General features: G+C 39.4%; 1 protein-coding gene across 1 annotated transcript; it reads left to right on the top strand.

The window, feature by feature from the left end:
* Positions 1-304: 304 nt before the first annotated feature.
* On the top strand, positions 305-22,793 carry MCHR2 (melanin concentrating hormone receptor 2). The gene is made up of 5 exons (XM_054822431.1): positions 305-486; positions 8,404-8,613; positions 19,065-19,259; positions 21,236-21,355; positions 22,469-22,793. Exons 1-5 carry the CDS (start codon positions 305-307, stop codon positions 22,791-22,793), a joined length of 1,032 nt encoding a protein of 343 aa, XP_054678406.1.
* The last annotated feature ends 427 nt before the right edge of the window (positions 22,794-23,220 follow it).

Here is a 23,220-nt window from a genome sequence, read left to right as displayed (position 1 = left end):
TTGTAGCTTCAGGCATCTTAAAATAGACACACAAGATTAGAGGTGATTTTGAATGAAAAAAAAAATAGATCTAACACCATTGTCTGTCATTTCACATATTCAGGAAATCATAGAACAGGTGAGGTAGGAAGAGACCTCTGGAGATCACTTAGTCAAGCATCCTTCTCAAAGCAGGGTCTGTTTGAGCAGGTTGCTTGGGGGCATGCTTAGATACCAGACTTAACTAACGATATTCAAAGTATTACTCTGCAAATAATTTATTTTCTCTTGCTACTACAGAACTAAGTCCTGAAGTCGCTGAAGAATGAATGAATTTCAGTCTTCCTGTCAGAATGGTACACCAGGCTTGTTTAACAGATCTTGGAGCGGATGGCACCATTACCAGGTTATCAGTGCTGCAGAGACAATTATCCTTCCCTCTCTGATTGGGATTATCTCTTCAACAGGCTTAGTTGGAAATATCCTCGTTGTGTTCACAATAATAAGGTATGGAATTGAATACAATTTGCAATAAGATTTATTGCTAAAAAAAATATATAACTACTACACTAAGGGAGTGAATTGCCCAGCAAAGACAAGGATAGCAAATTTTTCATGTTTCGTTTAGTCATTGACATTTACTTCTTATTAAAAAAAATTAAAGCATGACTACAGACAGCAGTAATGTATGCCTACTTATCCTTTCCTGTTATGAGAAAGAACTTAAGTGCATGACTGACATCAAACATATTCAAGGAAACCAAAATACATGGCTTCTTCCCTGGCTTCCATTATAATTGGCAGCAATCTTTCCACTAACACAGATAAAAGCTAGACTGAACTTTAAAGTTTAGTTATGGTACAAGCCAGGCATTATAATATTTTACAAAGTGCTTTTAAGGTCAGTTGAAATATAGTCGTCTTCTCCTTTGAAAACTGCACTTCTACCTCAGATTATTCTAATAACTCTATCTAACTTTTGCCCATTTACAGCTGCGTCCTAGAACTTACTGCTTTTTTCCAGCATCACCTTATTTCTGGAAACAGGGCCTTAGTGCCAGTCAAGGATTCTCACATGACAGAAATTAATACTTCAAGATATTTTTGTTGTATTCTGAGAAGGTAAAATTGCTGAAGTTGATAAAGTTTTTTGGGTCATAATATCTCACCCAGCCATCCTTTATGCAAGAAAATACCTTCTAGTCTCTTAATTTTAACAAGAGATTTCTTTTTTGATGTAATAAAGAATTTGCTGTCAAGTGGCTGATGCTGCCACAAACTCTAAATCCATAAGCACGTATCTTGAAAAAGTGGCTTTTATCTTCAGCACAAATTTAACATAAAGATTTATGACAGCAGAAGGCTAATATATGTCACACTCTACAAGGATTAACAAATGGACTGTACCCCTGCATACTCTGATTTTAAACTAAAGATTTCCAAAGGCCAGCCTAGGACTAAGTGTCTGTCAGCTTTAGGAAGCTTTCCTTGAAACTACCAGAAATTCAATGCCTGGTACACTCAAGAACATTGTAGCTCATAATCTGAATGCAGAAGAGAAGAAATGTGGAAACGGCATGTCCAAAGTGAACATAATGGCAATATGACTTTTTAAATGTATGAATGAATAGAAAGGAAAAAAGAAATAGAGTTTCTAAAAATTAGTTGTAGAGTCTCTAAAATAATAGGATGGGAGGAAACTGAGAAGGAACAAAGATTTTTTTGTCCCTGGTGAAAAGCTTTTGTCTAGTTTAAATAAAAATATGAGAGACAGAGGGAATAGACATGGACAATGGCTTGGAAAAAAAGAAGATAATTTAAACCATATGTGTGTTGAAATTTATGGGCATGAACATTTATACACAGGAAAAGAAATTGAAAATAATGCATTGAAAACTTAATGTGGTAGTTACCAACACTAAAAAAGACAGCCACAAACCTCAGAATCTGTAGATGAATGTATATTTAAAATGTAGCTACATTTGAAAAATAACCATGTCAAATTCTCACCTTTCACTAAACAGATCTGATTCTACTCAATGCCTCTGCTTCTCAGCTGTGTCTTTTGCTCTTTACTGAACACATTTTCTCATGCATACATTTAAATTTTGTTAGCATTACAGAATCAATTCTTTAAAGAGAAAGAAGCTAGATTATCACTTTAATTAACTTGAAAGTTATTTGCTACTTCTTGTTCTTGATGGTAGAACATGGTAAAGAAAGAACCTTGGAATTTCTGCTCCCCAGTTTCATTTGCGGGTCTACCAGCTAGGGACAAACATTTTTAAGTGTGAATTAAATTTATATTATCTGCAACTTACTGGGATCAAATTCTAATGAAAGGTAATGTAATATATGTCTATGCACTGAGATTTAATTTAAAAATTAGTAACTCAATGACTATTGGCTGGCCCTCCTTGTGTGAATGAATTTCATCCCTAGGGAATAATAGAGGGAGTTGCGATATGTTGCTATTTAATTAAAAAGAAAATGTTGGAGAAAATGCTGCAAGAGTTCAGTGTCAGCCAGAAGTACCCAATAAGCTTCATCCCAGCAACCTAGAAAAACTGGTCCCCAAAACTGCAATTCTGCTAGTAAGCTTTTTAGGTAAACCTACTTACTTTGGTGGACCAACTGGTGGGAGAACAACTATGTTTTTGTGTGGAGGGGGAAAATGTGATCCAGACAACCCCTATTAGCCGCATTAGTCTGGCTTCATATTTTTAAGGAAGAGTATGTTACAGAAGAGAAAAAGGAATCAAATACAATTCCAATTATCTATAAGTATAGCTTTTCAGATTAACTTGATTTTTAATAAGGTAACTAATAGCAAGTGGTAAAATAACATTTCCTAAAATAGAGATTGCAAATAAGTGTCACAACACTTATTACTTACATTCTGAGTCTTCAGCTGGAGAAGGTGTATTTGCAACTGAATGTAGTCACCAGCAGAAAATTTTTGAAACTGCTACATACAGCTAGCCTATTCAGATCAGAGGTTTTGCTACCAGATTTTATGTTATCATGTTGGAAGTTATTAACTCAGCCAAATAAGTCTAATGAGTTCAAGAATTATAACATGAGAAAAAAATATCTAAAGTGTGGATGGTACTAGGCGATGTTGATAAGAAACAAGTTTCCTGAAAAGATTTTTCAGGAGAAATAGGTTAACATGGAACTTTCAGGGAATGATAGTAGGGTGTCCTGGTTTCAGCTGAGATAATTTTCTTCCTAGTAGCTGGTATGGTGCTGTGTTTTGGATTTAGTATGAGAATAATGTTGACAACACACTAGTGGTTTTAGTTGCTGCTTGGTAGTTGTAGTGCTTGCACTAAGTCAAGGACTTTTCGGCTTCTCACGCCCTGCCAGGTGCACAAGAGCTGGGAGAGCACAGCCAGGACAGCTGACCCAGACTGGCCAAAGGGATATTCCCTACCATAGAACGTCATGCTCCCTATATATTACCGGGGAGGCTAGCTGGGAGGCAGATTCGCTTCTCGGAACAGACTGGGTGTCATGTTGTTTTATTTTCCTTTCGCAGGTGGTGAGCAATTGCATTTGTGCATCACTTGTATTATTATTCTTATTGTTGTTGTTGTTATTGTTGTTATTATCATCATCATCATCCTTTGTTATCCTATTAAACTGTTTTTATCTCAACCCACGAGTTTGTTTTTTCCATTCTTGTCTCCATCCCCTTGCAGGAGAGAGGAGCGAGTGAGTGGCTGTGTGGTGCTTAGCTGCTGGCTGGGGCAAAACCACGACATCAGGCCAGCCAGATTTCATATTTTCCTTCAGAGACCTGGGGCAAAGTGTAGGAGTATGTCAGTACTATTCCTAATGACATACGCTGGGGAGATGTGGCTGATGTGAAGGAGTATGACTGTCATACAGAACAAACCAGATAAGGAATAGAGGAGGGAGTAGAGCAATAGAAATGCAGTAACATTTAATAGCACAAGGCCATATAATTTTCATAGTATTTTTTTATAAATAGGAAGCACTGCTGTTGGCTAGAAGACAACAGAGGAAAAACTCCTGGGATTGCTGTGGGCTGTCAATAGGCTAAAGCTGCGTGAGAAGCACACACAGCTGTAATACATGTAAGGCTCTGCCTTTCTGGGGGGAAAAAGGGAAATGCTAGTCACATTCTCCAGGCTCATAACAAGGCCCGAAATACAACTCTCACCAACTGTTCCCAGGAAAGATAAGATATTCAGACTGGAATAAGAACAGAAAAAAACAATTACAAGAACCAGAAGAACGAAGAACTATGAAAATTCACCTAATTTTTTTTTTTTAAAGGCTCAGAGGTATATGCTTACTCTCTATAAATGAGGATCAAATACAGCTTCTGCTGTAAAGGTAAAGGACTGTTTAAACTAAAGGCCAAAAGTGGTACAAAGCAAGTGGGTAGACTCCAGTCAGGAGTTATTAAAGGCTGATAACTAGAAGGTTATTTTATCTTCTAGAATAAAGACGTCCTGTGATAGCCTTCAGTAGGAATAGTAGAAGTAAAATTATTATTTCTGAGATGAAACTACTCTGTTATGAGGTCTTTCCTGATCTTGTTGCCTGTGACAGCCGATGACTCAGCTCTGTAACAAGGATTGTCTCTGCCAATCTTAGGTTCCTGCTTTTCCTAAATCTAGCAAAAAAATCCCAACATGTTAAACCCAGTACCCAGTGTCCTGCTACATATCTCAGCTGTTCTGTTCTTCATTCCTCGCTGAGATGGGAAAGCTGAGTCTTTCTGCACTGCGACAGCATACTGTCACTTTACTCTGATTTCTGATTCTGGTTTAGATTTGTTTCAGAATTAAAAAACAATCTAACGTTAGAAATGTGGGATTTCCCACGATGACATTTGGCACAGCAACTGATACATGTCTCTAAGTGATCTGGCTTGATTGTGAGATTCGGTTAAAGAGTATATATATTTTTGGACCAGAATATCTTGGACCAACTTCTGTAGCTATTGCTAATCTAATGCTAAACATAGATAATATTGTTATCCAACAACAAATTAGTTGAATTACTTGGAAGTCTTCATCACTAGATATGGTCAAATGAGGGAAGGCACAGAGGCAGACATGTAGAACAGAAATTACTTTGTGCAGTTTTTCATAACGGGTACTGAGCAAGATTCAGTCTCTCAAGATTTTATAGGCCTTATCCAATTGTATGGACGTGAGCAAGTTTTTTTAGCCTAATTTTGATTGCCCAAGCCAGTCATCTGGATCTCTCCCTGGAGAGATACTACTGAGAGTAATACGTATTATCTTTGTCATATACCTAAGACAGGATAAATTGCCCCCAGAGTTCTGTTTCTCTGCAGTGATTATAGGAGCCAAGATCACTGGGAGACTAAATTTCAAACTGATAAAATTAGATTAGAAGAATCACATCCTCAGTTAAAAGGAGAAAAGATACTACAAGTCTTTCCTGATAAATATTGAGATGTTTTTTCAGCCATTAGGAGAAAATAACATGTACAGAAATGATCCAAGAGGGAGCACAGTGCATGCTTACCAGCACGAAAGGGCTACGAGATAGTGTCAAGTAGATATAGGAATGCTGCTGTTGGACCTGTTCTTCTCAGTGACCAAGGATCTTGGTAAACTCCAAGTGAGAGCAGAAGGGAAGTGGACTATGGTTAATGTCAGAGCTGGAAATTTAAAAAAGCTTCTTCCAAGTCAAGCTGTTTTGCTGGGAATGGTTAGATATTGTAGGGGAGGACAGGCCTGGACAGGAGGATGACTTTAAAGCTGGTGCTACCTGCCATTGTAGACCTAGCCCATAAGGGATACCATTTTCACTTTTCCTATTTGAAAAAAGGATACATGGTTGCGGTTTTAAGTGTGTGATACTTATAAATCATCTTGTCTTTAACCTGAAAGATCACTTCCAAATTAACACTTAATCTTCTAATTAATGAAGACTCTCTGTCCAGGAGGGTATAAATAAATTCTGATGACAGCACATAATGCAGCCAGAGGGGATAAATAATGACTGATGACAACACATAATGCACTTGTCATGTTTCTTGAAGTTGTTACTGGAGTGACAGCCAGTATATGGATTATCACATTGTCGTGTCTGCTCAACACTTCCTTTTTTAATGGAATGGGATCGTTCAAATTCATTTTTTAATGAGTTTAATCTGTAGAAGTAGAATTGAAGGTAGGACTATCAACAGATTTGACATATTCACGGATTTTATAGAGCAGAAATTGTGCTTTTGTAGATTTTTCATAGGGTATTTCAGAGATGGAAATTAACCTGGCATGGGTGGAAGGATGAATTGACATATCTGTGGTTTGGGAAACTGCTGAGAAGTTTTCAAATCTGTGGCGAGAAGGGAGAAATCACTGAAAGGACAAAATGAAGATGTTTGAGGCTATCACTATAATTTTCCTGGCTTTTTTTTTTTTTTTTTTTTTTTTGTAAAGTGATAGTTTTGGCAGAAGACAAGCACCACTGTCCTAATAAAATATTAAAAAGTTATAAACTATAAAATGTGGCCAAAATTATTTGAGATTATAAGTTTGCTGCATGAGTTACCATTTAATTATTGTCGTTCTGAGCAGCCACCACAGGGAGCTATACAAAAATCTGTATGGAAATACATGTCCTGGCCTTTGGACACTGATCTAAAAAGGCATCGTTTTCTGAACCTCAGTGTGAAGCATGAGACAGTGGATATTACCACACTTCCCTTTACATCAACCATGGGACAGCTGTTCAATGTATATTCTCGATCAAATTTAGCATAAAGTGTGCAAGTTTAGAATTTGAGATTTTCACTCTGAGTCCAAAAGTAATTTCTAATTATGTGTGATCTATCCTTTTAATGTGAATGAAATAAAGCAGAAAAAGACCATTTTAATTTTTTCATAAAATGACATGTACAGGCAGTTTTCAGATGCTTTGAAACCAGCATGTTTCAGCATAATGGTATCATTTGACACCTTGAAGGAAACACAGTTTGGAGTTTTCTTTTCCTGGAGATTTTGCATCTTTCAATGTTCACAAAGCTAAAGGCACTGGAGGAAAAAGATCGCACATGCGTCATTCTCTCCACAAACTCCAGTCATTAATGCCAGCAGACATTTTATAGATCTCTGGCTTTGGTTTCAGCATCATAACCAGATGACAGTGAATCATACTTCATAATTTATTAAAAATGTTTGAAAAAAAATACTTCTGTCTGGTTCATTCTCTCTAGCTTAAATTTGTTTCTTTGGAAACATAGTCATTTCATAGCTTGTAGTATGCAGTAAAGGCAACGTGAAAAATATGAAATTAGGAACTCTTCTCACACATCTTCCTTTTAGGAAATGCTGGTCATAGAATTGGACTTCTGAATGTGGTTTGTAGGTAGCCAGGTGGAGTTCTCCCAGCTGCAGGTTCTTCTGCGCCTTCCAGTAAGAATGACAAATAAACTGGTACTTTGCAGTAGGCTGGGAAAAAAAAAATTATTAGAGAGGGAGCCTAGACAAATAGTTTGGACTAGACATCTAATTTGCAAGTGAAATTAGATAAGGTGATTTCTGTATGGAAACTGTGGACCTTTTTAATAAAGTCCTGTAATTAAAAGATATTTTATAAATATCGGTGCTTTTCAAAGATACTTTGTGCTTCTTTCCTTGACTTGTATAGAGTAAGGCAATTTAAAGTCAGGAATTCTTTCAACTGCATGTGTAACATTCCTCCAAGCCTAAGTCAGGGTTAAGACAAGGATTGCATTTTGGTAAAGGAATCTAGGAAAGCAGACATATATCACACAAAAGCTATGCAATATAGACATTACGAAACTGGCAAAGTCAAACTCTCAGTACTTAGACGAAGACTCTGCATACAGTTTTAACTCAGTTGTATTCCCTATGTACGTATAAAATTCATGAGATTATCTTTAAATATTTGACTGCATACTATTTTTTTTTCCCCCAGAGGATCATTCCTCTTTCACCATTTCCCTTTTTACCTTGAGAATCTCCTGTCTGCATCTTTAAGCAAGATTCAGCCCTGAGTCAACTGCATCACAGGAAGGCTCTGATCTCTCCTCCTATTTATGCTAGACTGATATTTCTAGAGCTTCTATATCCCTCAGACCTGTGTTTATTTTGAACACTTTATAGTTTTCAAAGGAGAATACAGATAATTGTGCTGATGATAATAAAGTAGCCCATTCAACCTCTACTGGAAAGCAAAATTATGAACAATATACTTTTGTTGAGCCTAAAATGTTTAGTTTGAAATATCTTTGGGTTGAAAAACTTCCCGACTCTAAAATAGTGGTTCTGATGGTGTACTTCTTTGTGTGCAGTTCAGTTTTGAGGTCTGCTCTATCAGCAGTATACTTGGAAAACAATACAGTAACTATGTCAAATAATCATCTTCATGCCTTCCCATTGATTTCAGAACTCAGAAGAAAACTATCCCAGATATCTACATCTGCAATTTGGCTGTAGCAGATTTGGTTCATATCATTGGCATGCCCTTTCTCATTCACCAATGGGCACGTGGAGGCGAGTGGGTTTTTGGCAGCTCTCTTTGCACCATCATTACCTCCCTGGACACATGCAACCAGTTTACATGCAGTGCCATTATGACCGCAATGAGTTTGGACAGGTACGTGGTTTCACATTTTCATTCTGTACCCCAGGACAATAATAACTGATTGTGTTTATACAAAGATGTAGTAATTCAAGAATGAGAAATGCCAACAGTCACGGTTAATGATTTTTTGAAAACTGAAGGAATCCTTTTCTGATGTTTGTGGAAATGGCAGAAGTATTTTAAGTCTTGCTATAACATCATGCTATGACCAGGGCCTTACGAGATCCTAATCACCACCAGTATTACTGATCTGGGGCTTATCTTTAGAGGTGCGGTTTCTGGTAAAGGCTTAATGTCACTAAAACTAGATGTGTTTTAACCATTCTTGTCTAAGATAAAAAATCGGCTTCCAGGCAGACTGCAGAAACCTGCTGTATCTGTTATTTTCTAAAACTTTTATTAAAATGCAGTAAGAGTACAACAAGAATTTTAGCTTTTATCATAACTACAGATTTCAAAATCAGCTTCTGTATATTCTTGATCTTAAGAAAAGAGCAACTGAATTCAGGAAAGAAAAGTCTGCTTTGGGCCAAAGAGGTCTTCTTTCATATGTCAGAAAGAGCCTGAAGGAAAACAAAAAGACAAACTTTCCTGCATACCACGAGGCACTGGTCAATCATTAAGAAAACTCTAAGATAAATAAACAGAGTCAATAGGAAGAATGGTTGCATACAAGACGGCCTGCTTCCATGGAAGTGAAATGTAGTCACTGAAGAGCAGAGAAAAAATATCAGAAAGTAGAAAGTGGAAAATTGAAAGTTAGAAATAATTTTTAAATGGATGAAGTATGGCTATCATAAAGAGGCTACACTAACGCATGATATGAGAAGTCTTATTTGGTTGACATGCAGTTAAAGAAGATCCAGAAATTATCAATTTCTTTGAAGTTCAATTTTAAAAGTTCTTGTCTTGAATTTGGCTGAGATGGAGTTAATTTTCCCTGTAGCAGCCCTCACAGTGCTGTGCTGGGTATCGGTAGGGAGCAAGGTAACACACCAGGGTTTTGGCTGCTACTGAGCAGTGCTGGCAGACATCAAGGCTGTCTCTCCAACATTTCCCCCTCCCCTCACCAGTAGGCTGAGGGTGGGCAAGATCTTGGGAGGGGACACAGCCAGGACAGCTGACCCAAACTGACCAAAGGGATATTCCCTACCATATGACGTCTGCTCAGCAATAAAACTGAGAGAAAGGAGGAGAAAGTGGGGACATTCGTTATTTACATTTGTCTTCTGGAGCAACCGCTACACGTACTGAAGCCCTGCTTCCCAGGAAGTGGCTGGACATCACCTGCTGATGGGAAGTACAGAATAAATCTTTTCTCTTTCCTTTGCTTCTGTGCGTGACCTTTGCTTTCGCTTTATTAAATTGCCTTTATCTTGACCCACGAGGCTTTTTCCATCTTATTTTTCTCCCCTCCCCATCCTACTGAGCAGGGGAATGATAGAGCAGCTTGGTGGACCCCTGGCATCCAGCCAAGGTCAACCCACTACAGCTCTGTTCTTAAAATTGCACATGAGTAATGTGACAAATGACAACTTTTTCCTATATTCCTAAAGAATTTACACACAGCAATATCTTTAATCTTGCTGTTTAGAGAAAAGAATTTGTGCAAAAGACAGTAAGTATTAAGGCAGGAAAAAGACATGACAACCTAATGAGGAAAGACAGAATATCAAAACCTGGTATAAAAATAGTTTATATCTGAAGCAAAGCCATGTCTTAAACTAGACATCTGGGGTTTTTCCAAATTACTGGGGGTAAGCAGGTGCTTTCTCTTCTATTTCAAGGCAAGCTTTTCCATCTCAAATACACTTGCCTAGGGAAAGCTCTTCAAATTATTTCACTCCCAATTGTTTTATCACTGCTAATGTCAATTATGACACTATAGCCAAGAGACAAATATTTTTCAGATAACAAGCTCCCAAACTGTTTAGTGCTTGATAGTTTCAGTAAAGCACCTCTGAATCCACCCAGGAGCTTTCATTAAGTGAAAAGATTATACCAGCTGTTTTGGAAAAAATCAGCAGTTTATCAGACTTTGTTTGAGTGTAAAATCATCCCACATTCACAATAAAAACAACAAACATAATTATGCCTTAGTAAATACTATGGCTAACGCAGCATACGACAGCTTCATGTTCTCTTTCACATTTCTCAAAAATAAAAGCACTTCTAAAGTGCTTCCCAGGAGCAGGTCAGACCTGCGAAGGCACTTCCAGAAGAAGCCTGAGCTGAATAAAATTACTATCCCATGCAAATTAATATCTGTCATATTGCTGGATAATGTTTTTATTCCCATAAATCCTCTACTTCATAATAGGAGTGAACAATGTCACGCAATGATCCAACAGAGACTTTAGTTTTTCAGCATTTCTTTTTGCAAATCAAATTTCTTTATAAGATCTTAAGAAGTAGCAAAACCAGCTGTTCTCTCCATGGAGATTTAGGGGTCAATTTATGAGGGGTACAATGTATAAAAGTTTGCTTTTCACTGCTCACTTTAATATGGAATAAAAAAAACATTAAGGAAAGCTGTAAAAACTATGCAAGTTGAGTATGCATATTAAAATTTATGAGAAAGTTTCCTAAACTGACATCAAGCACATTTTTTTAATACAGATTCATGTTTGTGCCACAGGCAGACATTACATAAATTAAACCTCGATGAAACTGTGGTACCAGAACTTTTGCTTATTGGTTAAAAGAAAATTTCATAAGAAGCAACTCAAACCTGTTCTCTGGATGAGGATGCACATAGGCACACATAGACAGCAATCCCAATATAATTTCCCCCCAGGTACATCAAAAGTAAATTTGACTGTTCAATGAAAACATCACTGGCCTAAGTGAAATCGGAACTGTGTACGCTGCAGACAGTATTTCCTTGGTCCCAAATATTAATATACTCTTATGCTTCAGTCTCTGGTGAGACAGGAGAGATGTGAGATGGGTGAAAAAAGTGTCCAGTATGATGTCCTACACTTGCGTTGTTACTTGGAACATTCCAATAAGCCACTTAAACTGAAGATGAAGATTACGGTTAGCAGTGTTAGAGACTTCTTTAAAATGGGAAAGGAATGGGAAACTTTGGTTATAAGAAAAGGTGCAATCCTCTTGATAGGGGTTCAGTTGTCTGTGATCCAAGGCATACTTTTGGTATGGCACAGCTGTATAACCTTGGCTCAGCCTCCTAAGAAAATTGCAGTGAAAAGTACCTAGAGTAGAACCATGTGTGCTAAGAAAGGTAAGATTGCAGCCAGAAATAAGATAGTTGAGGTGGAGACAGTCGGCAACTCAAAGGTTCAAGAAGAGAAAGGCTGGCACAAAGAGGTATAAAATACTATCGAGAATCAGGGAGTCTGAAGATGCTCATTCTTTCCCATTGACAGCTGTACAGCAAAGACTTAAGGGTGCCATACAGGGGTGGTAAGAGTATTAACACTTAGCCTAGGAGCTTTCTAGTCCTAGCTGTCTGTTGTCTGTTGTCGATTGTAATACCCAATAAATAATTGGGGTTTTGAGGATGTCCTGTTTGCAAAGTGTGCCTCTGCATGTGAAAAGTTCCCTGAGCAAAGTTCCTGAAGTCTGAGAGTTACATAGGGTACCAGTCAATTTTTAGGGCTGCATAAACATTTATTTAGCCTATCCTCTTAAGGCTTCAGGCGCATAAATGGAGAGGTAAAGCTGGGAAGATAAATCTGGAGTAAGCAGCTCTGTGATGACTGAGAAGAAACAGGCAGGTGTTCCAAGTGCTTGCAGCAGCCGAGACTGACAGGCATGAGAAAATGTATTCCTGATTTGTCCACTGTTGTAATGTTACTCTAAGAAATATTTACCAAGGCAGTACCACTGGCAAGGTGGGGCCATATCGCTATGAAAGTTCTGGGCTTTCAGTTATTTAAAACCAGAACCACCTGATTTGCCATGGACTAATCCATTTACTCATTCTTCATACTCCTTTTTCTGGTGCTGTTTGCTTCACTTCGCATGTAGTCACAAACAACCCAGTGAGAGGAAAATGGAAAAGCCTTTTAAAATCTCAGTCCCCTGAGCAGCCCATCATTTGACGTTGATCATAGTACACTTTGCTGCCTCTTGGGGCAATCCTAAAGCAGTACATTTTAAGCCAATAGAGATAATAAATTAATAATTAACATTAATTGGATAATTGCTGCTAATTAGCATTATTATTAATAATAATAGTGCCAGTATACTATATTGTGACAATATGCAGTACATAGTAATAATGTTAGACCACAGGATGTCAAACAGGTAAAGAGGCATCTAGAGGCAGGAATAAAAAAAGCGAGGAAAGATCCAAGCCATGTTTCCCCTTTACTTGTCCTGTACGAATGACAGAAGTATTACCACGTTTACGGCTTTGCTAGAAATCAGACAAGATGACATGCAGTTAGCTACTACATTAACTAGGAGCACATGCTCCCATGAAACCCCTTCTCTTTCAAAGCATCACCTTGGCTTTCATGATGGCACCAGGTACATTTGGTGATGGTTGGCCTCACGGACGTTCCTCCAGGCAACATTGTAACAGCAACTGTGGCAGAAAGGCAAAAAGAAGTGCAGTAATAGGCATGGATAACAGGCACTACGTACCTGGTGCCTTGTACTTTTTGAGAGCTCTGCAGGCGCCATCACTGCCTCCTTCTCCAGCTTTCTGTGTCAGAGACGCAGCTCAGACACTCCCGTTACAGTTTGTTTCAGGTAAGTGTTCTTCAGACTTCTCCCAACAAAAGACTCTTTTATCACTGGTAATTACTTTGTCATATGAGGGCACATGTCTGCCTTTAAGTTCCACTCTCTGTTTGAAGTGGAAATTACACCGTATTTTCAAAACAACATGTTTTCCCAAATGCACCACTCATGTTTCATTTCACAAATTTATCACCGGACAATTGGCAAGATTGAAAATTACATCCAAACTGAAACAACCAATAGAAACCCACTGCTGCAAAAGAATGGAGACAAAAGCTGATGATAAGTGTTTAGGGTGAGATTAATTTCTTATTGTCTGGGGAAGGGTAAGTCAGAATACTGTCAGGCTGGAATCAGTTTGAGTTCTATCAAGAAAAAGAATCATTTACATTTACATTGAATTGAATTTCTGGTGGTGTTTTCATTTCATTCAGTCTAATAATTTCCTTTTCATCTTTAAGGTCATTAAATTACTTTTTTTCTTTTGCTCAGATGAATATTAAAAATGAGAATTAAAAACCCAGGGAAATTATCCTTTAAAGTCACATATCAGTATATGAAAATGTCCAGCAAAATGATTGATCCAGAAAGTCTGAAAAAGTCATTTCACAATACATAGGGAAATACACATATCTACAGGCCAGATTTTAGTACCCTCACCTGCATCATTAGTAACCTTCCCTTTACATTTGTGAGAATCCTTTGAAAACTCAGCTGTGTATCCAGGAAGACAATGTCTGCACAGCAAAAGGAGTGGGGGTCAGCCAGCCTATAGGCAGTGGTGGGCACCTCTGGAGCTGGAAGATGTGGATGCAGTACCCGTCCCAGGCTAAGGGGATTACTTTGCACATGCCATCCCTTTCCTTAATGATCTTCAAAGCCCAATAGCACAGTTAGTGTTATTATAAACATTAGTCTGATAACCACTAGACTGCAGCTGCTATCAAAATGAATTACTTTCACCGTTAATAAGTCCTGAGCTGCGCTGTGCTCTGGTTCTTTGAGCAAAGGCAATATCATCCGTTAAGCCACACGTCACACGGTGCCTTAAGAGCCTCAGCCTTTTGCATTGCTAGCAGCCCTCTCTCTGAAGCTCGGTAGCTGGCTTTCTGCTGGCAGCTCTGCGCCCGGTCACCCAAGCCGCCGCGGCAGCCTTTCCCAGCGTCTCTGGGGCAGCGTTTTCCCCTTGTTCCCACGCTGTGGATCTTGCGCTGTTATCCTCCCGGCCCTGCACCTGCAAACCCAACCATGTTGTTACAGTGGGTTCTCATGGGAAGTGACTGCCACCAGCGTGAGAATCACCCCTTCTTCCCCTCCCTTCTCCTATCCTGTGGTCAAAGCTTCTGGATGACATTACTGGACCCAAACTTAATAGCAAGTCAGCATACAGCCTCAGCACAGAGTGCTCTCAGCAACACCAACAGCATCATAGGCAGGAGCAACTGGTAAGAAGTGAGTCCTGATGAAAAGTATATTGATACTGTAGAAAAAGCATTACAGGGGGAACTACATACTGCAATGGAGAAGAGACTCAGAGAAGGATGCTTGCCTGGAGCCCCCCATTGCTTCTCTTCCACTCTCTCTCCTTTCATTTTGATTTTTCCCTTAAAGTAACTATATGCCATCAGCTACAGACACTGCCAATAAATCTCTGTGCATGTGAACTTGTTTCGAAAACCTTTGTGCAATACAGTTATACACTCTTAATGAAAGAGCAAATAACCAATGTTCTTATGGTTAGGTACCTTGTGAGCCTGAGCAGACTGAAACAAAAGGGAGATCTCACTGAAACCTTCCCACTAGGGAGAAGCACATGAAAGCGTTAAGGTGGTTTTGTATCACCCAACTGTAAGCACCAGCTACAGTTCAGTCTCTCATTAACGGCAGGCAGTGGGCATGTCTGAGAGGTGACTCACGGGGTGTATGGAGAGTACAGCAAAGGACAGAAAATCACGTCCTGTCACCTTCCTTGCAGCCTGCGGGAAGAGGGGTGCCGGGTTAGGCGCACTTCTTACTCCATGTCAGCTACTAATGTCACTTTTCTGTGCTTCCCCCACATGCCATATTTCCATCTTACACCCTTTCATTTTCTCACAAACACTTCCTTTAATTCACAGTTTATTCACTGATTTTTTTTGTAATGGCCATTGTAACTTTCTTCAGTATTCATTCTTTGGAAACATCCCTGCTGCTGATTTTAAAAACAGTTGCAGTATCGCTCCCTTACTTTGCATGGAAACGTTGTTTGTACCGCTTGAAAAATGAAAGCAAGCTCAAAGCATACATAGTACATGCTTACATGGAGACTAAGAGGTCAAATTTTGTGTAAAGCAGGAATAATCACAAGTTTTAAGCACCTGAGAAGCCTGTAAATTACTCTCAATTACACTGATCCTGTAAGCAGTATCGGTGTCAGAAGCTATTTCCATGTGAAATAGGAGAGGTGGCTGTACCAAGAATGGCACAAAGCAGTTCTACCATTGCAAATGTAGAGGATTTCTGTTCTTTCTGTCACCATCATGAGGACTGAGAATAACTGCATGAAATTAGATATAGCTTTTTAAGATATCATATGCCAGAAAAGCCTTTTGCTGATTCTAGCAATAATGGCCATTACTTTAACCTTATTTAGTGAAAATAACTTGGTTGTTGCACAGCTTGAATAATGAAAGAAATCTTTTCCATACTAATATTCAAGCAAGACTGAAAATAATTTATTATCACATGAAATATGAATCTTTATTGATCTTATGCAGTGGTCCCTGATCTTCATTGCCCCAAGGGCAATAATACCAAGCAACTGAGGTGTTGCAGGCACCTTGTTCTGTCAGGCTGGTGAACCTGATCTGTGGAAAAACAAGTACAGGACCTCAAGCAACATTTCAAGGTCTTGCAGGCAACATGTTGCTAGCATCTACAGACAAGGACCTTATGATTTGTGTCAGATATTTACATCATGTAAAATGTACAAGTATGGCTATGTATTAATACAGATACAGCAACATAGCAAAGGAATGACAAGTATTGAAAGTTATGCTGTCCAGTTAATGATATTTCTGATTATTTGCTGATATCACTACTGGATTATTTAATCCACAGTCTAATTAAACTTGAGGTTTCAGCCTGACAAACACATTCTTAAGCAGCCAGTCACTTACTAAGCTCCTGCTTTCAGCTGCATTGAAGAAAATGCACAGCAGTGTTCCTGGTTTTAGGCAAGTAAATGCAGATGCGTGCCAGGGTAACTGAAAGCAAAATGCAACATTCAATTTGCGCACATTGCAGTTGATGTTACATACTCCTATCTGGCTTCTTGTTCTTGTTAACAATGTAAATCTAGTATCAAACTCTAGTCCTTTATTTCTAATAATTTAATCAACCTACTACAAATCTACACCTGGTTTTCTTAGATGAAATACCTTTAAGAAGGAATCATGTTATTGTGAGGACTGTTCCCTGCAGGCTTGTGGTGGGTTGACCCTGGCTGGGGGCCAGGTGCCCACCAGAACCGCTCTCTCACTCCCCTCATTCACTAAACAGGGGAGAAAAGGCATAACGAAATGCTTGTAGGTCGAGATAAGGAAAGGGAGAGATCACTCACTAATTATCGTCACGAGCAAAACAGACCGAACTTAGAGAGGGAATTCATCTAATATATTACTAGGCAAAACAGAGTAGAGCAATGAGAAAATAAAATCAACTCCTAAAACACTTCCCCCCACCCCTCCCATCTTCCCGGGCTCAACTTCACTCCCGGCTTCAACCTTCCCCCCCTCAGCGGCACAGGGGGACGGGGAGTGGGGGTTGCGGTCAGTTCATCTCACGGTGTTTCTGCCGCTTCTTCATCCTCAGGGGGAGGACTCCTCTCATCGTTCCCCTGCTCCAGCATGGAGTCCCTCTCACGGGGTGCAGACCTTCAGGAGCAAACTGCTCCAGCGTGGGGTCCCCCACGGGGTCACAAGTCCTGCCAGCAAACCTGCCCTGGCGTGGGCTCCCCTCTGCACGGGTCCACCGGTCCGGCCTGGAACTTGCTCCAGCGTGGGCTTCCCACGGGCCACAGCCTCCTTCAGGTGCCTCCACCTGCTCCGGCGTGGGGTCCTCCACGGGCTGCAGGTGGAATCTCTACACCCCTCATCCTTCCTCCATGGGCTGCAGGGGGACAGCCTGCTTCACCATGGTCTTCACCACGGGCTGCAGGGGGATCTCTGCTCCGGCGCCTGGAGCTCCTCCTGCCCCTCCATCTGCACTGACCTTGGTGTCTGCAGAGTTTCTTACATCTTCTCACTCCTCTCTCCGGCTGCAGAAGCTCTCTCTCTCCAAGTGTTTTTCTACTTCTTAAATATGTTATCACAGAGGCGCTGATTGGCTTGGCCTTGGCCAGCAGCGGGCCCATCTTGGAGCCGGCTGGCATTGGCTCTATCAGACACAGGGGGAGCTTCTAGCAGCTTCTCACAGAAGCCACCCCTGTAGCCCCCCCGCCACCAAAACCCTGCCATGCAAACCCAACACAAGGCTTTTATTGGGTTTTTTGCGGTTTTCTCACTTGATCTGTGAACAACATAAATAGTTCACTGATTGAGAGAGAGTCTTTCATTTCTAGCTAAGGTATAGAGCTTAAGAGCAATAGAGAATTAATCTCTAATGGCCCTAGTTCAGAACACACTGAAAGTACTACCTTCTGGGAAAAAAAGTCTTCTGCAACAATGATGTACTTTCCAAATCTGCTTTCTTAATTAGCTGAGCACAAGTGCTGTAGGACTCCACATGTAGATGATAATCCTTTAGAAAAAGGGTCTGGTCTGAGTATGACAGATTCTGTGTATGTAAAGGACAGAAAGAAAAAGGAAGAAATTCATTGTCAGGTTTCTTTACCTTTGTTGAATTTATTCTAAGGTGATCTCATACTGTTCTTCCCAAACAAGTTGCTAAGCTCTGAACCAGTGGTCATGTTAGTAGGTAGTCTGATCTCATCTGGAAATGAAAAGGTGTACCAAATGCAGTGGACTTTGTGTCTACCCTACTCAGTCCTGAAAAAAATAGAGGAAAAATACCCCCCTTTTACCTTCCTCTTCTTTTTTATGACATGTGAATTGTTGCATTTGATATTCTGCTTTCAGCTCAAAGATTGCCCACTTTAATCCATTTTCATCTGATAGATTGTTTACCCCAACATTTTACGAAATGTGAAGGTTGTGAAAAAGAAAGTGAATTTGTTTTTTATCATGAGCCACTGCTAACTGAAGGTTACTTCTAAGGTAGTGAAGTCTTTCAGTTTTATCTTCAGTTATGTGGGGACTAAACATTTAAATTACAACTGTAACAGACTTAGGCATTCCTAGAGCTAAACTATATTAGAAAGTTCTATTTTTTTTTAATAGCAGTCTTGCCTGTATTAAATCATCTCCAGTTCTTTTCCAGAACTAACTTAATCTCAGATTTTGTCACTGCTTGCTTCTTGTATGTCTGAGTTTTTAAATTCTATCATCTCCTACATGCTAATCTACTATAATTTACTAAAAACTCTTATCATGTTAATTGAATAATGTTGTGAGCAACAGCATGATCGTTTGTTGAATGTTAAGGGAATTATTTGAATAAAAGCCATTCTGACATATTGTACTAGACAACTTTTAAAAAAATGCACTTTCCTTCCCCTGCAATGGCTATTGGAATTTTTATTTTGTGGTCAACAATATTAACATAAATATTTTACTGTTTTTCTATTATATTGTTGTTATCTGCTTTTACAGGTACCTCGCTCTTGTCCAGCCATTTCGCCTAACCCACCTGAGAACAAGATCAAAGACCATTCGAGCCAATTTATGTTTATGGGTGGCATCACTTATTCTGATGTTCCCTGTGTGGGTCTACTCAAAAGTAATAAAGTTCAAAGATGGTTTGGAAAGTTGTGCTTTTGATCTAACCTCACCCGATGATGTTCTCTGGTAAGCTTTCAAAGCTCAAGGGATCATGTCTGCAGCTGCTGTTGAGGATACCACCCATTTTATCTTTGACATCCCTGACAGGCAGATGGATGGATGGATGGATGGATGAATGGAATAGAATTAAAAGCTGAAGCTGAGCCTTGTATCATTCAAATAACTGCATCTCAGAGTGTATTGGTAATATAGAGGCAGCGCCAGCGTGACTGACTTCAGCAAGACAGTTCCCACATAGCAAATGTAACAGTGAAGGATTTCTGTTTCTCCTTGTCTTCTCTTGCTGCATTTGGGTAACTGTTGTTCACAAACGGGTTCCCATTGCCCTTCCTGACCTGGCAGACCATCGTGTTTGGAAGATGTAGATCACAGAAGAGATTATACACTCCTCAAATTGCATACATGACTTTCCAATATCTTATGGTCCAGCAGATTCCTGACTATGTGTTGAATTCAAGCTAGCTTGTTGAGTGATGACTAGCAAGGGACGTAAAAGAAAGTTTTAAAAACCTTACATAACAGAGAGCAAATTTTAACTGATATTGGGTGTTTTTACATTAACATGTTCATTTGGATAAGGAAGGTATTTTTGAAATTAGTATCTGAATTGTCTCTAATTACCACACTTGAGTTGGCATTATTCAGCAGTCTCAGAGCACATGATCTGTATTCTTTGCAGGTGAAATCAGATGGGAAAAGTGCTCTGGGAACCCACTGAATGGACTCCAATCACTTTTGTGTATTCAGTCCTCAATCCACAGCATCCAATTACAGAAAATTCAAGGTTAAACCCCCTAACATGAGTATAATGTATCATGTCCTAAGCATGACCACTCTACAGATTTTCACTACTCATTTGTACTACTTGTTAACATAGACAAAGCCTAAGAGAGTGTCTTTTTTGTTCCAGCCTCCCTTCCCCCTCCACCCAAACTGAATTGCAACCAGATTTTTAATGGAATTAATTTTAACTCCAGAGCACCAAAACAAAAAGAGGGAAAAAAAATGTGTAATAGTACAAAAGTTAAATATTTTAATGTCATCAAAGCTTGATGAAATTCACTGCTGAAGACTTAAGGTATTAGTAAAAACAATCCCTGAAATATGACTGTCCTTGTGAGGGACATGAGACCCCCAATAGCCTGAAAGAAATCAGAGAAAATAGGAGAAAAACAGGGTTGAAAGGATTTTTGGAATTCAGTCTAGTCCATCCTCTCTGATGGCATGACCAATTTGTCAGAGGCTTGCTTAATTCCACATTAGAGGTGTTAATACAGAAAAATATGAAGACAAGTAAAAGGAGACTCTGATAGATAGAGTAAAAAGTAGGATTAACTTCAATAACCAGAAAGCTTAACAAATTATTAAGCTCCCAATCTGTAAGGTGATAAGAAAAACTCTATGTCTATTTGTCCAGAACAAATTATAACAAAACAATCTAATTTCCTTCTTTGATGGAAGTTCTCCAGTTGATTAAGAATAAATAGAAACAAATTAACTTGAATTGTAACAAAATACCAGCAAACCAACTAGGAAAGATGATGTAGATTAGATTACACTAATGATGCAAGAATGGTTGAAAAAACTGTGCTCAGAAGGTGGTCATCACTGATCTACTATCAGACTAGCAAAATATCAGAGGACTAAGCAGACTGACCTGCATAAACGTTTGCAAGAGTTCTCACGGATTACACAAGTGCTGGAAAAAATGCACACATACAGAATTTGGAAAGTTAAGAGGCATAATTTGTAGTTCTTGTAGTCAACAGTATTCCTAGCAGTGCTGAACACAGACTTTAATACTAAAACCTGCTTGCAGTTCTAGGTACTTGCTGCTACCTAAAACAGGCTCCATGTATCTCTAATCAAGAATTGCAAATCAGAGACCACTTTATGAAAAATGTCATTTATATTTTTTTTACACTTATGAGTTCCTCTTTGTGTAATCACCTTGTTTGTTCTTTTTGCATTTTGTTTTACAGGTATACACTTTATCTTACTATAACAACTTTCTTTTTTCCTTTACCACTGATAGTTATTTGCTATATTTTAATTTTATGTTACACATGGGAGACGTATCAGCAAAACAAGAAAGCAGAGAGGTAAAGTATTATTCATGCTTCTTCCTATTTCAGATGCTCTGCTCATACTGCAAAGATTTTATATGTAACAAGTCAAAAGGATTAGTCCTAAAACGACATTTAGGCATCACGCCATGTAACTTTAAATGCTTCAGATGCTGCATTAGGTTCCTAAGAAACAGGCTGGGGATGGGATTCAGGGGAGCGAGCAAGATAACCCGGTTAGAAGGAAACACCGAGGAGCAAATTATGGCTGAAGTCCTCAGCTTATCTAAGGACAACAAAAAGGCATGACCCAACCCTGCACTTCTGGCTGCAGAAGAGTATCTTCTCATTGGGGTCTCGTGGCTCCAAACTTTCAGTTCAAGGATTAGGAAACCCTGGGAGGATCTGGGTGCTGGGTCTGGTACCAGCTGCTGTGGCCCAGGGGGCTGCAGGTGAGGTGCTTCCAGGCTGCATTGCCCCTCCTGTGGGAGTGGGACTCCAGACCCCACGAGGATCCCCAGCCACTCTTCACAGCCGAGGCAAGAAAAGAAAATTGACACATAAACCATGTGAAATACAATTTCCCGTTTTCCCTGACAGCAGCGCCTGGTCAGCATGTTTTGGTTCTAGGACTATGTGCTTTGTATTTCAGCTTCTACCAATTTTCTATTAAAACCAAAATTGATTTCCATTTTAGTCTGGATTTTAATTCCTCAGGCAAGAAGATCATTTGCTTCTTTTCTCTAAGTCTCCTTTAAGCTCATAATAGTCATGTTTTAACTGGATATTTCTGTTCCAGTTGTTAGCAAAAAAATGTAGTCATAGATGAAAAGGAATTCAAAGCTATATAGGTCCTGTGTTGAAAAAGAGTAAGCGTTTTTAATGAAAATAATTGTCAGTGTTTCAACAAATATATGTAAACAGTTCTCAGTGGCTTCTGTATGTGTGTGGTATAGGATCAAATTCAGCCTAAACAAAAGAAACAATAATGTGCAAGCAACAAAAAAATGAAGTTATTGAGAGCTGGCCTTTGCTTGCACTGTAAGTTAATTTGGTCTCACATAACTGCCATTTCATCAGTATACTCAATCCATGACATCATCTTCCCATCTTGACTTTCTGTGCTAGGGATCCTTCTTTGTTTTGCAGTTACACCACCAGTATCCCCAGGCAAAGAGTCATGAGGCTCACTAAGATGGTGTTTGCTCTGGTCAGCGTGTTTGTGGTGAGCGCTGCCCCTTTCCACGTGATCCAGCTCGTGAATCTTCAGGTTTCTCAGCCGACCCTGACCTTCTACGTGAGCTACTACATCTCCATCTGCCTCAGCTATGCCAGCAGCAGCATTAATCCATTTCTCTACATCCTACTCAGTGGGAACTTCCAGAAGCGGCTCCGGCAGTGCACAAATGTGGAAGTCAGGATGGCAGAACGGGATGTCAACACCATCGAAAACACCCTCAAGTCAAGTTTTTGAGAGAGTCTTCTCCCAAGAAAAATGCATTACCTATGTGTAGATTTTATCGGTTGCAATAGATGTGCCTGATGTCACTTCCTTCGTGAAAGTGTAACTCAGAAGTGGCTTTGTTGCTGGAATTGCACCAGTGTCAAGCTGATATAAGAAGAGGATCTGCACCACTGTTTGAAAGGTTAGAGCTCCTACAGGAGGGATTCTCTGCAAAAATATTTTTTGTTACTGTGCCATTGCTTTTTCTGATGATGATTTGTACACAGATGAACCAAATGTATGGAGACAAAAAAGGATTTTAAAAAAATGTAGTCCTCTGGTTGTAAGAAGATAGAATGACTGTGGCAGGCATTTGGGATCTGACACTGTGAGTGAAGTCATGGAAACTGTAAGTTAATGACCAAAAGAGACTTAGTTACTGATGACTCAGAAGGGG

This window comes from Grus americana, chromosome 3 (genome assembly GCF_028858705.1).
Source record: "Grus americana isolate bGruAme1 chromosome 3, bGruAme1.mat, whole genome shotgun sequence".
Lineage (NCBI taxonomy): Eukaryota > Metazoa > Chordata > Aves > Gruiformes > Gruidae > Grus > Grus americana.
The sequence above is the reverse complement of the archived record's forward strand: the minus strand, read 5'-3'. Positions and strand labels throughout refer to the sequence as shown.